Source organism: Mytilus edulis, chromosome 7, assembly GCF_963676685.1.
Source record: "Mytilus edulis chromosome 7, xbMytEdul2.2, whole genome shotgun sequence".
In the NCBI taxonomy this organism is placed as follows: domain Eukaryota; kingdom Metazoa; phylum Mollusca; class Bivalvia; order Mytilida; family Mytilidae; genus Mytilus; species Mytilus edulis.
In genome coordinates, this window is record NC_092350.1 from 74,538,192 (window position 1) to 74,556,110 (window position 17,919).

Here is a 17,919-nt window from a genome sequence, read left to right on the forward strand (position 1 = left end):
TATTTTCATACTATATGCAATAGGTCTACTATATTTGTTTTAAGGAATGATTGTAAGGTGTACATGTCTAGCGGGCAGATGTCATGTGACCTTGACCTCATTTTCATAGTTCAGTGGTCAAAGTTAAGTTTTTGAGTTTTGGTCTATTTATCTAATACTATATGCCATAGGTCAACTATATTTGGTGTATGGAAATATTTTATGATCTTTATGTCAGTAGCGCAGGTTTCTTTTGACCATGATCGCATTTTCACGGTTCATTGCACAGTGTTAATTTTTTTGTGTTTTGGTCTATTTTTCTTAAACTATAAGTAATAGGTCAACTATATATATTGTATAGAAGCATTGTTAGCTGTACATGTCTGCCTGGCATGGTTCATCTGACCTTGACCTCATTTTCATGGTTCATTGGTCTTTGTTTAGTTATCTTGGTTAATGTTAAGTTTATGAGACAGTTGTAATAAAGCTTTATACTTAGGACTATCAACATAATATCAATGATTAGTATAGAAGGCGAGACATTTCAGCGTGTGCACTCTTGTCTTAACTATCCTGGATTTTTACCAAACGTGGACAGAAGTTTGTTATTTTCTGCCAGTTAACATTACATTCATTTGTTGTTAAAAGTTTTTAAATTTTTAGTAACTTTCTCAAAATATCCTGGATTTTTACCAAACTTGGACAGAAGCTTGTTTATGATCATAAGATAATATCCAGAAGTAAATTCTTCCAGTGAACATTACATACAGTCTGCAGTTTAAAAACAATAATTATTTATTAGATTCATAAGCTATCCTTGAATTTTACCGAACTAGGACAGAAGCTCCTTGAAATCAAAAGATAGTATCTAGAGGAAAAACTTTGATGTTTTTTTACCATTTTTATTGAGCCTGCGACTAACAACAAAAGTAAGCGAGACACTGCATGGGTTCTGCGGAACTCGTACAATATTTTAATCATTAAAACAAATTTTAGGTTGAATACTTATTTTGAAGAATTGATTGAATTTGGCCTTCAGTATTAACAGATATTTACAGAGGGTTTAAATATCTTTTTTTATCATGAAGGCATAATATTGGTAGGTCATTTGGAAACTGGAATAATTGTTGTAAATCCTACATTTGAAACACAGAAAACATTCGAAACAAACCATACTTCTGTTTGTATATGAGTTACTCGCAATAGTTAAATTACAGATTGTCATTTCATTATGGAACTCGGAAAAAACAAATGACGCCAATTTCCCATTCATGAAATTCGCAGGTCAAGTCTTAAAAGTGTAATAACCACCTGAAACTTGAATATTTAGAGTTTCAACTACAATAAACGTTTTTTTTTCTTCAAAACATCACATAACTGCTCGATTGTGGTAGCCTTCTAGCTTTGAGTTTTGGTGATGATGGGTGCAATCATTGCTATGGTTAAAGTAAAGGCTGAACATGTGTGATTGCCGTTACTCTTAGAGAGAAAAAATGCACCATTAAAAAGGCTGGTCAGAATTATGTTTGCGGATATGATTACATGTCTTCTTGTGGTCTGTTACCTTGTGAACCTTTATGTTACAAAACATGATATCATCCTTGCCGTTCGTTATCATCCTTTATTAAAGTATCACAAATTGACACGACAACGGTGGATGTCGATACAGATGATCGATGGTTTAATACAGTTCAGGCGAAGATTGTGCAATTTAACTTGACATTACAAAATAACTGATATGTTTTTTTAAATTTTGGATCATTTATATGACGTCCATCTTCACGGAACTAGCACACATTTTTATTTAGGGGCCAGCTGATCATGAGGAACACCTCTGCGTGCGTGATTTTCTATCTGCGTTGAAAACTCATTGGTGGCCTTCGGTTGTTATATAATCTTTGGTTGGGTTGTTGCCTTTTTGACATATTCCCCCAGGTAAACGGACAGAAAGTCACAGGACATAAAGTCACAAATCTGGTAGAGCAAAAAGTCACATAATATATAATATACTAGATTATGGAGTGTGTGTCCGAGCGAGAACTGCTCTAATTCATTACTTTAGGAATATTTATCAAAAAGTAGTATTTCAATATTCAGCCCCATTCTACTATTTAATACTGATAGCGTTTGACATTTTTAGCCGAACAATTTATCCATTTTATATACTTCAATTATTGTATGCTGGTTCATATTCTGGACGCCAATCTTTGCTCCTTTATTATATAATTCACTAACAAAACAATTATGAAGCTTAGAAATGGAAAATTACTAAATACTAAACTTGTTCAAAGGGTATCCACACGTCTCAATATTCAAAATCGGTTATCTAAAAATACTACCATCGCTAACATTTTTAACAATAAAAAACGTGGTTACCCTTCTATCGATAAGTGTCATGCCAAAAAATGACTTACATGTCCCCGTCTTTCAACCAACAATACGGTAAGGTCCACGTTTAATGGTCGCACATTTTCTTTAAATTTTAAAACTGATATAACTTGAAAAACAAACAGTATTATTTATTTACTCACATGAAACAAACCGGGGTGTGGTATTCAGTACGTAGGAGAAACTGGACGATATTTATCTAAACGCACTCAAGAACATCTGTATCGTTTTAAAAGACCCAATAAATTCAAAAGTATCATTTACCAACACCTTAAGAAGCACAACCATCCTTTTAAATATTTAGCAGTTCAACCTTTAGAAGTAGTAAATAAGCAGCCTGGTGAATCGCATTCAAAGTTTGTACGATCACGGAAAATAATTGAATTAAATTGGATTAAAAAATTACAGACAGTTTACCCTCTCGGTCTAAATGATAATATCATGGGAATTGGTAATATATCTAGAACCAATTCCGTTAACATTTTGGATATAGTTTCTAAAACTGTTCGTAAAAAACGTTCTCACGGTCGTAGAACAAATCGCAATCAAAGAAGATTTCGGGCCAATCATACCAATATTTCGGACCTAATTTCTATTTCAAAAAACAACGGCAGACATTATCTGTTAACAAAACTCTGTTCGTTACCGGTTAATAAGTTAAATAAAATTTTGGAGGATTACAACACAATTTCATATAGCAGTCCTAAGTATGAAATTGTTCAAATTATAATGGCATATTGTTATTCTAAATTATTTCCCAAAATTGATCGCCCTGAAGATCATAAAAAACATTTTATTAAAATTAAGTATGTCAATAAAGGCTTTGATTTTGTAAATATTGCCGGTATATTTAACGACCATTCTGTTAAAGAACAAATTCCTGGATATTTTGACAATACTGAGCTACCTCTTATTTGTTATATTTACAAGAAATCTACCCGGAAATTTGTGTTTAATTATAGTCAATTGTGTAAAGATGTTAATATCAGTGAAAATACACCTACTTCATGTAATTGCAGTAATTCCGAATATATTTATGGCCCCATTTCCCATGTTATAACAGAAGATCTTAACATCGTTCAAGACCGAGAGTTAAAATCATTCCTCAGTAAAGGACCTAAATATCGTCCCCCGTCAATTATTAATTGGAATGAGTGTCGTCATATCATCCACGACTCACTCCATACTTACTGTATGAAATGGATAAAACGGGAAAAAGCTGACAAAAAATCTTTGGACTCTTTTTTTAATTCAGTAATGAAGATAGTTGATATACGTATTCAACATTTTAAAGAACATTTTATTATAAACCCTTACAACAATAAACCTATTTCTCGTATCAAACATAAACTAAAAGAACTAGCCAAGGAATTTGTTTTTGTCCCGGCAGATAAAGCTGCTAATAATATTATTATTGTTTGACGTAAATTTTACATTGAGGTTCTGAAAAAGGAAATCACCAATTCACCAACATTCCAACTGACTCCATTTTCAGAAAACGAAATCTGTAACAAACATAAACTTTTAGGCACCGCTTTACAAGCAGAGCCAAATACAATGAAAGTCCCAACTATGTATTGGCTTCCGAAGCTACACAAAACCCCTTACAAATATAGATTTATTTCGTCTTCAAGCCATTGTTCAACTACTAAATTGTCTATTCTTCTTACCAGCACACTTGGTACAATTAAAAACCTGATAATAAATTGTTCAAATAAGGCCTTCGAAAATAGTGGAATAAATTACTTTTGGAGTGTCAAGAACTCGTTGGAAGTACTTGATAAATTGCATGCTTATATTGGTGATTTTGAATCTGTTCAAAGTTTAGATTTTTCTACCCTGTATACCACATTGCCTCACATTCTCATTAAGAAAAAATTCACACATCTAATTAAATGGGCATTCAAAAAATCAGAATGTGAATATATATGTTCAAACTCTTTTAGGTCATTTTTTAGTAGCAATAAACAAAAAAACTATGTTAATTGGACATGCTTTGATACTATATATGCCCTTGAATTTTTACTAGATAACATTTTTGTTCGCTTTGGGAATTCCGTATATCGTCAGATTATCGGAATTCCAATGGGGACTAACTGTGCACCACTTATTGCGGACCTGTTTTTGTATTGTTATGAGTTACAATTTATGACAAAAATAAGCAAAGACCCATCGAAACAACATCTGATAAACAAATTTAATAATACTTTTAGATATTTGGATGATATTTTGGCTCTCAATAATGACGACTTCAGTATGTATATTAATGAAATTTATCCTGTTGAACTTACTTTAAATAAAGCTAATACTAACAATGACCACTGCCCTTTTCTCGATCTTGATATCTATATCACTAATGGAAAGCTGAATACTAAAATTTATGATAAAAGGGATGATTTTTCATTTCCTATCGTTAATTATCCGTTTTTAGATGGTGACGTTCCCTTGTCACCATCTTACGGTGTTTATATATCTCAACTTGTACGATTCGCTCGTGTATGTAACAATGTTTTAGATTTTAACGAGAGAAATTTATGTATTACTGAAAAATTATTACACCAGGGTTTTCGATATCACAAACTAGTCAAAACATTTACTAAATTTTATCATCGGTATAAAGACATTATTCGTAAATATAGCTCAACATGCAGACTTTTAATACGTTCAGGTATTTCACATCCAATTTTTTATGGTAATATTCTTTATAAAGCACAAAGGTGTCAGTATTCACCTCAGAAACTTACAAAACCTTTGAATAGACTTATTAAGAAGGGATATAATTACGATACTGTTGTCAAGTCATTAAAGATTGCATATTTTGGCGTTAATATTGAGTCATTGATAAGGTCTTTGCATCGGAACTAAACACATTTATTCTAAAAACAGTTGTTGGCATGACACGGGTTATGTTCTTCTCATATATGTTATGATGGTATGATACTTAACCCCTAACGGGAAGGTTTGTGCCTGATGTTCATATGATGAAATCATAATCTTTCAGTCAGTTTAGTTGAAGTCTGGAGCTGGCATGTCAGTTAACTGCTAGTAGTCTGTTGTTATTTATGTATTATTGTCATTTTGTTTATTTTCTTTGGTTACATCTTCTGACATCAGACTCGGATTTCTCTTGAACTGAATTTTAATGTGCGTATTGTTATGCGTTTACTTTACTACATTGGTTAGAGGTATAGGGGGAGGGTTGAGATCTCACAAACATGTTTAACCCCGCCGCATTTTTGCGCCTGTCCCAAGTCAGGAGCCTCTGGCCTTTGTTAGTCTTGTATTATTTTAATTTTAGTTTCTTGTGTACAATTTGGAAATTAGTATGGCGTTCATTATCACTGGACTAGTATATATTTGTTTAGGGGCCAGCTGAAGGACGCCTCCGGGTGCGGGAATTTCTCGCTACATTGAAGACCTGTTGGTGACCCTCTGCTGTTGTTTTTTATTTGGGCGGGTTGTTGTCTCTTTGACACATTCCCCATTTCCATTCTCAATTTTACATACAATCTCTTGACAATTGTTTGAATATAAGAGAAATATCTTGAAATATTTACTTTTTAACACATATATTCATATTAAAATTAAGGAAATGTGTCATTATTCTTAAAAAATGAAGATTTATTTAATTTTAATCATGCAAAAAAAAGAGTTCTTGACACCATGACGCCATTTAAGTGCCAACCCACTTAAAAATGTTTTTTTAACAATTATTTGATCATCTTTGATATTTTTTTGATAAATTTTGTTTACAAAGTTGGTTTATATACAATAGTTCAAGAAAAATACAAAAATATTTTTGTAGAAATAAGCGTCTTTTATTCAAAGAAAATGAATTGTGACTTTTGTTCTGTGACTTTTTGTCCGTGACTTTTTGTCTGAGACTTTTTGTCCTGTCACTTTATGTCCTACATTCATTCCCCAAACCATTCTCATGTTCATGACAACCTGAAATTAAAATCAACACTGAAAAGATTAACACTTGCAGTTAAGCGTTTAAAATTTTCTAATTTGCTTCAACTTTCTGGCTTGAAAGTATTTCATCCTAAAACAAACATAAAACTAAAAAGGTTTAATTTGTTGAACGTTTTAAATTTTAAAAAAATAAATATACGACTCTGTAATTTACTTTTTTGTAATAAAATCGTGACATAGCGTGTTGTAAAACTCTTTAAAAGTAATTTAATGCAATAAATTATCGATCCATTTTTTTTTCTTCAAAAAATGACAGTTCTGATCTTTAGAATTGAATACAGATCTATTGATTTTGATTTGACTGAAAACACATTTTGAACTATATAAAATATTATACAGCTACAAATATTTAATTTGTGAAGTGCATGTGCTTACATAACAACTGGAAATTATTTTGAAGAATCATATGCATTTAAATCCATTCAACAACATAAATGTTTGATAGAAAAGATAACGTATATGATATAACCTGTCAGCTCAAAGTTCAGTCTATCACAGTTCATTAATTCTGTTCAAATTTTCTATTGATTTTATTTCAAATGACATTAATGTAAACTATATTTAGTATATTTCTACAATGCATTAAATATGAGACGTTTCGGATGAATACACATTTGAAAGGAACGCAATGAACATCCAATTTGTGTTTAACATGTAATCGAATGACATTTAAAATCATGTCTTGTACAATGGACGCACTTTTTGATATGTATGTTCAAGATTCTGCTTCCAATTAATTGATTTTAAGTGAGGTAAGAATGATTTTAAACTTAAGATAATTGTACCAATTTGTGGACAAAATGTATATACACGTGGGTACAATGTTACTTTTAAAATTACATATATTCTATTCTATTTTGCTCACTGTTATCAATTCAATTAGAAAATTCGATTTCCCGTTCAGTGTAAGACATTTCCAAGTTGAAAGTGTCTAGTCAAATACATGACCAAACTAGTGCAACAACATGAACAATGTCAGATATGAAATGAATTAAAATGATCATATTAGGAATACAACGGACTAGAAATGTTTTTAACAAATCTATAGAGATTAAATATGAATTGAGACTAAAACATATGTTTCGGTACACTCAATTTCTTTGGAGATTAGTACTTTGCATTATGGTAAAAAAAATACAGTGCAAATAACACAAATAACTCCAAGGGAAAATCAAATTGAAAAGTCCCATATAAAATGTCGCAATGAAAAGCTCAAACATAACTAACGATTGCAAAACAACTGTCACATTCTTGACTTTTATCTAAAGAAGCACTATTATTAGCTTTAAATTCGTGCATGGACACATGACTAAGTTCTAACAAAGATGAATTACTGTTGCTTAAACTATATACAATATAATCTACCCCATGCAAATTGTTTTTCACGGTTCTTTAAAAGGCATTTACCTAAACCTAATACGTACGAATTTCGTAGTTCTGAACTTGAAAAGGAGCAACGATGGCTTGTCTCAGTCGTTCCGTCTTTCAGAACATTTACTATTTATTATTTATTTGTTATAATTTTCATATAATAAATAGTGTTACATTGATCATTATAGCAAACATTAATCGATCAATTATTACATACAACCTGTTAATATTTTACTTTTTGTTTCATGTTAGACAATGACCTTCTCACTTTATCTCTCATGAAATTGTTGTTGTTGGCACCTTATCCAAATATGTCTGAGGACACACGACTGTATCTTATTATGTATGCCATTGGACGTAATATGTAGATTTGAGAACTGACTGTCTGTTGCTTTCCACCTTTAGTACATTGCCATATATTTGATAAGCAATACATAACTTTATATCATATCAGACTAAAATTTATTGTAGAGGAAATGGCAGTGTCTACGCTGAGACTTAGTGTAGAAGAGAAAAACTACTGGAAATTTTGCATGCTGAATGTCAGAGTTGTACCAGACGCACTGCGCAATTACTTTGACGGGCTTATACAACCTTCAAGCTTAGCTACCACAATCAACAGATATTCAACTACGATTCTAAAACTTGTAACATGGAAAGTTATCAACGCTGCACAACTAAATATTCTTCAGAGAATACCTGGAACAATATGGCCAGCCAAAATCTCTCCAGTACCAATTGGATCTACAGGTATGTATATTCATGTAACTTGGTATTATATATCGTGTTTCCCAAGTGTTGTTACCAAGTCTAGTATATTTGATGAGTGGTAGTAAAAACTAGGAGCCTTAACAGGATGTTTCACCTGTTACTTAAGGTGGTACCAAACACCTTCATTAGAATGCATCTGGCTCGTTTAGTTGTCATAATATTTTTAAAGAATATTTACGAGACCCTTTGACAAACATCCAATTCTAAAAAAAATTGAACTTCACACACTTTATCGGACACATTAATAATCAAACGATCAGACCTAGTACCTTTACAATTACTATGTGAATAAAATATCGTATATAAACTACCCTTGTCCTCATCAACAGGTATTTTTGCATTGCATAAAAACTTGAAAAATGTCCTCTTGCCTTATGTCTGATTTGTAGATACAACATGATCAAGTGATGTCTTACCTCTACTTTCATTTTGATATTGAAATAATTCTCCACCGTTTTATTGAGAATGGACAAATATTTGAAAATATTTGATATGTTAGAGTTCCGATTAAAAATGAACATTAATGAAAAATAGAAGTAATGACTGAATGCATTTAATACTTGACTCTTACATTTCGACAGTCATAATTTGCGTGCCTAATAATATAGGCCATAGCGGTTTATGAATTAATGTCATGAAATTCATATCACTTCCACATTTATTTGATAACTGGTAAAACAGATTATTGTTTCCTTTTTAGATACGTCATCAGCCCATTTTGATGTGACTTTGATGGTGTGTTTACTTCGGAACATTCCATTACCAGGAATATTCCCACCAGTAACAGGATGGGATAATCTACCTCATCCTCATGACCTATCTCCAGGGGCTTATTTAGCAACGATAAAGTATTATCGCAATGAGATAGCGCATTCAACTGAAAACAACTTACATACCGTTGATTTTCAGAACAAATGGAAAGCATTGAGCGAGGTTTGTATTTTATACAGAAAACTGCGCTATTGAAAATGTGTTTTAAATGTTTTTCTTTGTGTTGGTAAAACGATATATTCAGGCAAAGAATCTGAAAGACAGACTATTATCATGCATATGATTATCCCAAAACCTTATATTTGAATTATTTATTGAACTTTCTTTTAAATGTAAATGTAATGAATATGTTAAGAACAATTTGCCATAATCATTTTGAAATTTTTAATTAAATTTTGCATTGCAATTTTTAGGCAATAAAATTTGTTTATGGTGGAAATAGCCCTATTGACATTACAGACATTTTGCATTGCGACTTGGATGGCTCTCATAATGGTGATATTGTTGCAGCCTTGTCTACCGAGATCGATGAAATCAAAAATGACCTTAAGCGAACTGAATTACAACTAGAAAATATTCGAGGTGACTTTCACTATTACAAGGATGGAAACCTACCAAAAAATATTTCAGGTTGGTTTAAAGTAAAATTAAGATACTACTAAATACAAAAAGCGCTTTTTAAAGGAACATGTGGTCGTCATTGGAAAAAAAGCGGTATGCTAGCGATACAAGTGTCAGGGCAAAATCAAATTGATGAATCTGTAAATTGTTTTTCATCATTACACTGTATTAATAATTGTGTGATATAATTGTGCTCTTATCATCTTAAAATAAATTCTGGATACAGAGAAACCGATTAAAAGTATGTTAGATCTACACAACAAATCGTTAATTCATTTACATTCTAAGTTTCTGGTGGTGAGTGGTGAGTTGTCTCATTGGCAAGCTAAATATCGTTTTTTCAAGGAAGCTGGGAGATATTGTACACAATGTTTAAAATCTTTAATTTGTGCTTCTGGTGATCATTTTGCAAATTACTATTGTTCAGAGCTTTGCAAAGTTTCATTGTTTAACAAGAAGAAAAGACAATTGCTTTATTCAGTCAGATTTCAATTTCAAACGAATTTGTCTGCCCATTATGCGTACCTTTTTTTCAATAAAATAAAACAACTTTGTAGATATTGGGCATTGTTTTGAAAAGTCTTGATAAAAATCATTTTCAGATTTTATAATTCATATTAGAATAAATCTTTTAGACAACTATCTCTTTTAACTAATAAGTACCTTTGTTATACAATGTAGTTATCACTTTATATTGTAAATTAAAAGTGATATTTCAAAGATCAACAAATTATTAAAGTTAACTTTAAAGGGGCACTAGCTGCCAAATTCATGTTCACCGATTTGACTCAAATTCTCATATTTTGTTTATGACAATGTCAAACATTTTTCTAAACTATCAAAAGTATAAATTAAATCATTTACAGCCCATAGTCTCGATAAGATGTACCCTGCTTCGTTTCGTGTAAATTTTAGCCAAGACGCTATCTAATTAACTATTGAATTGACCTTATATGACAATATATAAGAGATGTAAACATAAACATAGATATAAAGAGATTAAGCAACTCGTGCAATTGGATTTTTATAGGTCTGTTAAATTTTGTAATATAGATTAAAAATGTATGTTTATGGTAGTTTTTACTTTTAAAATAATAATTTTGTGTGGATCGAATCAGTTAATCAAATTATTTACCTTTGTTTCACTTTCCACGTGACATTCTTTTTCTTTAAATACCCGTTCACGGACAGTGAATGCGTGTTATTTTATCTCTTTCTACGGGGTTAAATTAGAGTTCACAAGGATTTAATGAGGTCGAATTATTCACTTGCAAGTGAATAATTCATTATCAAAGTTTATTAGCTTAATTTGACAAAATTGAATCATTTCAGCTGATAAAAGCAAATTATTATTTCACTTTCTCACATTCATTAATGATTGAATAATAAAAATCATACTTTTGATTTTTTATATATCTTGTAGCTAGTGTCCCTTTAAAAGTATTCAACATAATGCACTTCCTGTGTCAAACCTGAATGTTAACGAGCTTAAGACTAATATTCACAGGTAACAAAAAATAAATAATTTCTGAATAAAGTAAATCGTGCATTCACTAGATAAAACGTCAGTTGTAAAGAGGTTGCACCGTTAACTTATTAGTATCTATTTCACTGTTTTCTCTCAATAATATAAGTATGATTACAATTTACTGACATAATTGTGTTAGAAGAAAGCATAGAAAATAAGAGTATGAAGTGAACTTAATATTTCTACAATTAAAATAGTATAAGAGTATTCAAACCATCTATTTCCTTACATAAAGTTATTTGATTTCATCATATTATAATTTTTTGAGGGTGGATGCTGAAAATGTTGAATGGTATGATATCATCGTAAATATGTATACATATAAGCTATTAAGAAGAATAATATAATTGTAGCGAGATGATGTATCAGTTTTATATATATTTAATGGACAAAAAAGTTGATAACACAAGCTTCTTTTTTTGTAGTCGTTTTGAAATTCACCCCCATTATTACATTATCTTATTGTTTGTGAATTGTTAAGAAATATGATATAATGTTTCAGATAATATAAATGATTTAATCAACGTATGGAGGAAAGATGACGAACCTTATTTTGTGACAAGAGCTACAAAACAGGTATATGACATTTTAGAATCTGAAAACATTGTCATGGTAATTGGTCATTCTGGCTCAGGTAAATCAGCAGTTGCTCGAAATGCGGCCTTAAAATACCATTCTAAAGGTTACGATGTAGTCCCAGTGGAATCTGTTTATAACATTTTGGATTATCGATGCAAAGACAAAAAACAAATCTTTGTGATAGACGATGTAGTTGGGAAATACTCAATAAACGGGACGTGTTTATATCAGTGGGAACGGCTGGATTCGAAACTACAGACATTATTTGTTGATCATAATGCGAAACTAATTTGTACATTGCGAAAAGTCTTGGCAACTGATCCAAAGTTCAGGCAAACAAACACCCTATTTAGCGAAAATGCTTATATCATTGATTTAGACAATGAAGACAACTGTCTTTTAAGCGAGGAAAAAATGTCAGTTTTGAAGAATCATTTAATTTGCACTGGTAGACAAAATGATCTTAGCTACGAGGAGTGCAAAGAATGTTGTAAAGCAAACTTTGCCTTTCCACTCTTATGTCATGTTTTTACAACAAGTGGTGAACTGTTTAAACGAAAATCCAGTTTCTTTCGAAAGCCTTTTTGTTATGTAAATGGTGAAATTGCAAAATTGCATAAACGAAACAAAGTAGTATATTGTTCATTAGTTATATGTATGATTTATTCTGGAAAATTAAGTACAGATATCTTTTCTGTTTCTGACAACTCAAGAGAGGAAAGAAACATCAGCGGACGTATTCTAGGCATGATTTCCGAAGCATGTGGCCTACATCGAAATATTTCAAGACAGACATTACTTGACAGTCTGCATTATGTTGAAGGGGTATATGTTGACATGTCTTTTGGAAAAATTAATTTTGTACATGATTTTTTTCTAGAAGCAATTAGTGTTCATTTCTCAAAGGTGAATATATGTGTTCTTTTAAAATGTTGTGATAATGACTTTCTTATGCAAAGAGTCAGGGTCATTTCACCCAATGTTAACGATGACCAAAATGTTATAGTATTAGAAGAGAAATCGTATTTCCACCTAGCCTGCCGATTTATAGACGATCTAAAAAAAGGCTTTTTTTTGCATGTTTTATGGAGCCAACCAATTAAACAAGACAAATTTTTAAAAGTGATGTTTAATTTAATCGACCGTGGTCACATAATAACTAAGCAAACGCTCATGAAATCGGAACTCACTCGTAAAACTGTTTGCGATAATAGGTTTTTCACTCCTGTAATAAGACAAGGATTTGAAACGTACATGGTAGTTTTTCCTGCAGAAAAGACATTTCTGCACTGGATAATATGTAATAGTTGTCTTCAGTTCTTTGACTATTTTTGGAAAAGCATGTCTATGAAACAACAACATAGGTTTGTTCACGCAGATAAGTCTATTTTCCCACTAACTTTATTAAGCGGTTGCAAAGAAATTATTAAACAAATGGTCGATGCTGGTGCTGATGTAAATTCTCCTGGAAGTCATTATGCCTTACAAATGTTAGTGCTTAACGAAAGAAATACCGAAGTAATTGAGTTTTTAATGAGAAATGGAATCGCAATGAATTTTACAGACTATAATAGGAAATCACCACTTTTTTACGCAATAACATACACGAATTTGACAGTTCATGCGTTTTTAGTGGAAAATGATTCAAAGCAAAATCCTTTACATGCAGCTGTATATAATTCAAACATTTTTAAAACAAAACATCTGCTCAGCAGTCGTAACATAAAATGGGTTTCAAATAACGGTTGGTCGGTTTTCCATTTTGCTGCTTACAATAATGACATTGCAATGATGGACATCATATTTGAAACCGCGATGACAAGGTGTAAGAAATCAGATCAAAATGATTCAAAAACTCCCCAGTTTTCGGATATTGTATATGCTGTTGACCAAAGAGATATCAATGGCTGGACACCTCTCCATCTAGCATCTATCTTATGTTATAATGAAGCTGTTGATTTTCTTATGAGTAAAGGTGCAAATGCTCATTTAGTTGACCTCGATGGGAAAACACCTTTACATCTTTCTAGCAGTGGACGGATAACTAGCTCTTTATTAGAAAAAAATCATCGTGAAAAAGAATTTCCACATACAAAATGCAGGAAACCTTGTAAAAAGAAAAGGCATTCATTTGAAGAAGAGGATCACGCGAATGATATGCCAGAAAATATGAAAAATTGGCACCCGTCCTCATTTTCTTTGATATATGTCACCTGCATGAACATACTTTTCTTATGTTTTTCCATTGTAAAGTTTCGAAAGAAAATTGACATTCCAGATAGGGAAGGTAACACCCTTCTTCATGCTGCTGCAAACATCAAAAGTGACGATGAAAGCATAGAATCTGTTCAAATGCTTTTGGAAAGAGGTGCTAATCCTTTATTTTATAACAGCAATGGTTACATGCCAACTGATGTAGCTTCTAAACGAAGTTCGAACAAATTAAAACTTTTCCTCGATACATATTTATTGCATGCATTGAAACGTAGAATGTGGGTATTAGTTGTTATATCAATCCTAACATTCTTACTGGTGGTATCTCTTTGTTTAGCTCCTCTCTACATTTCACCCGGCTTTTTAAACGATGATGTTAATAATAATCCATATATTATTAACTTTAACACTAAATCTTATGATTTTTCAATTTACTTACAAAATGCTGTTTGTCCTAATTCGTACAAACTGTATATTTTATCTCAAAACATCCAAACTGTAGAAAATCTACGCGATAAGTTTCCAAAGTTATATGTTATTCATCTAGTGTCAATTTTGTTTGTTTTGTGTTTTGATATAGTTATGTCACTCTGTCAAAAGCTATTATGCAGACACACATATTCTTTTGAAATTATTTACAAATGTGTTTATTTGATAGCAATTATACATGTTATGTCTCTTAGTGATCCTGTCAGGTCAATAGTGATTGTGTTGAAAGACATAATCGTGTTTTTCTTTCTACTGTACATATGCATGTTAGTGTATGTTAAACTTACAATTTTGTTCAAAGAATACAACCTAGAATGGTTAGTACTAACTTCCGCTTTATACAAGTGCATTGTCTTTATTATTTTCCCAGTCTATGGTATATGTTTTGGGCTTTGGGCCTTTGTTTTACTGCCAAGACTATTATTTATATTTGGAACGCTATTAAATTATTCAATGATGTCACTTTTTTCAACATTCATTATAACTTTTATCGGTATTCATATTTATATGAATGTCTTTTCTGGGTGTGCATATTTGATTTTACTAAACATATGTGGACGATCGGGGTTTTTTCGTCACTTAAGTGAGCATTTGCATTTTAAAATCTTGAAGGTTTTACGAATCCTTATAAATAAAAATCCTTCCGTTGCATGGCATTTTTTTTTCAAATTTTTTTTTCTCTATATTTTGCTCTTTATTGAAACCATATTCTTTTACGATACTTTCCAAGAAGTATTTTTATTTCGAAATATGCTAAATAAAATGGAACTTATTAACGAAACCGTTGCCTATTTCATCATTTATATACAAAATGTAGTTACCTTTATAGGTCTATGTTATGATGTTGTCTGTATAACTGTATCTATAAAAGGTTTATTTCTTTTGCAAAGATTTAATTAATGTAAACTTTTAATAGCATGTACTTTCGATGGAATAAATTACCGACCGTGCGAGGACTGTATAGCCAGTCAATGCCATCATCGATAAATTTGCTAGATCATTGATTTATACTCAAGTTAAAGAACGTGCATGTAATATATCAGAATCAGCGTATTATACAATGATTCGTATTATTTGTGATTCAACATAATCGTATATATTAAGAATATACATGAATTAGAATGTATTTTCTAGTTGCACTATTCAAACCCTGAACTTAACATGGCATATTTGTTTTATCACAAAATTACAAATCCAATTCCTTTATTGAAATATCATCACTGATAGAGAAAAGGTTAATATCATGAATTTTGAGTGTTAAGTTTAAATTTTATAATAGGTTTACTTGGATATTGTTAATGTTAAATATTCTATACATATACCCAGTTTTAAGTCGCCTTTTAAAGGTAAATCGCCTATGTATTTTATTAAATATAGTAGTGGTCAAACATTTTATTATTCATTATAAAAACGCAACTAAGTAATATCTTCTGTGGTACATACATTGTTTTCAAATAAATTAGCATTAGAAGAAATATGCAATATATCTAAAGAAAGTCTTATAACGTATGAAGTCATTGCAAATAGAGTGTGGAACTAATGAAGGTATATAATAATTTGTGAGTCGATGATTATACACAACATATCAAACGCACCATTTGATGATGAACGATGTTCTATTCAGCATGTTCAGTACTTATAACACAAATTAATTTTCAAGCATATAGTTTAATGGGTAATAAATAATGTACATGAATTGCTTCAGAAGAGCATCTATAATGAGTTTATTAAGAAAGAAAAAAACATTAATACACATAGTTCTAAACTATAAATATAATTTTTGTGCTAGTTACTATGAAACTAATTACGCTATTAAGTTTCATTCGCTAAACAAACAAAGGAGACATATGACCATTTTTGTAGTTCCGTCGACGTTTCTGCTCTTTTATCTTTGTTTTTGTTTTTATAATTGCATTAGTCATAACATGTGTTTATAATTTGCTTTTTTCGTATAATAAATCATCTATATTATATTTGTTTGGTACACGGTATTTCTATGATTGAATCAAGGAGATCATTTGTAATTGTATTATAACTGAAAGATAAATTAACATAAAATTTTTAAAAGACTATTCGATAATTACTTCACCACTCAAAAATTATTTTAAAAGTATTCAATGATATGAAAAACAGAACCCTTTAATACTATTAACGGTACAAAGTTTTCTTCACAGGATGAACTTTCGAAATCTTAGGTTTCCTCAGTGGTGCTAAGGACATGCTTTTAAAATATCAAATACTTAAAAAAAAATGGTGACCCGATTATCAGTGATAACACCAGAAGGGTTAGACAAGCTGTTTACCATCAAATTGTGTGAATACTGAAACTTTTAACGTAGAGCTTACTTTAGTTAGGTAATTCTATGAACACTTGTTTTGCAGACCAATATTTATATCAATATAAACATAAACCGAAGTGGTATGATTGCCAAAGTTATCCACAAGAGTCAAAATGACATAGATAAAGGTAACCTTTAAAACTTCAACAATGATCGAAACCAATTCTGTTAAGTCCGATAAAAGAGGCCTTGACATTACAAAATGTGAAATAGTTAAAAGAATACTTTGATTAATGACAAAACAATTATGACAGACAGCAATTAACTATAATCAACTGAGAAGCAGGTTTCTAATTTGTGAAAGGCACATATATATAATGTCACGTGAAAGAAACATGTTTAACTAACATGAGACAGAGACCTAACCTCAGAGCATAAGAAAAGAAATGAAAATCAGTTTCAACTGTCTCATCAGGTAAGTTTGAAACAAAACAAAACTGACAAGATTTCACAAATAATCAAAGTACAGATCTCAGAGAACTCGCATTGACTGAAAGCTATCTAAATCCGAATACTACTAATGCATGATTCATTTTCTCCCCAAAACAAACAATCAATCAGTATACACACAACTGCGTTGCATAAGCAGTCTGCAAAAGCATAGTATTTTACAATGCCAGATTATGAGCACTTATTATCGAAAGGTTGAAGGACCATACGTTTTCATAACTGTACAAAAAACTAGTATATGTTTGATTTATCAAAAACTTATTACTACTGATAAGAGTTAATACAGATACAACGAATCTTCTAAAACAAATCTGTGTTTTATGGAAGCTTTACGTAAAAGATACGTAACAGATAACTAAGATACTTTGGTAACGAAATTCATGACTTCATTTTCAGTGCTTTACATACACTGAAATCGGTATTACAATTGAAAAACAGAGATTA

General features: G+C 31.1%; 1 protein-coding gene across 1 annotated transcript; it reads left to right on the forward strand.

Annotated features, from left to right (window-relative positions):
* Window positions 1-6,922: 6,922 nt before the first annotated feature.
* LOC139482196 (uncharacterized) lies at window positions 6,923-16,043 on the forward strand. The gene is made up of 5 exons (XM_071265897.1): window positions 6,923-7,094; window positions 8,185-8,463; window positions 9,185-9,417; window positions 9,669-9,885; window positions 11,907-16,043. Exons 2-5 carry the CDS (start codon window positions 8,190-8,192, stop codon window positions 15,584-15,586), a joined length of 4,404 nt encoding a protein of 1,467 aa, XP_071121998.1. The 5' UTR covers window positions 6,923-7,094; window positions 8,185-8,189; the 3' UTR covers window positions 15,587-16,043.
* Window positions 16,044-17,919: the final 1,876 nt, after the last annotated feature.

Bases quoted from the DNA above. Each gene is read 5' to 3' on its own strand.
- LOC139482196 (XM_071265897.1), top strand. From the start codon at position 8,190: ATGGCAGTGTCTACGCTGAGACTTAGTGTAGAAGAGAAAAACTACTGG. The intron at 8,464-9,184 runs GTATGTATATTC...TTTCCTTTTTAG, and splicing joins AGTACCAATTGGATCTACAG to ATACGTCATCAGCCCATTTT. The intron at 9,418-9,668 runs GTTTGTATTTTA...TGCAATTTTTAG, and splicing joins AATGGAAAGCATTGAGCGAG to GCAATAAAATTTGTTTATGG.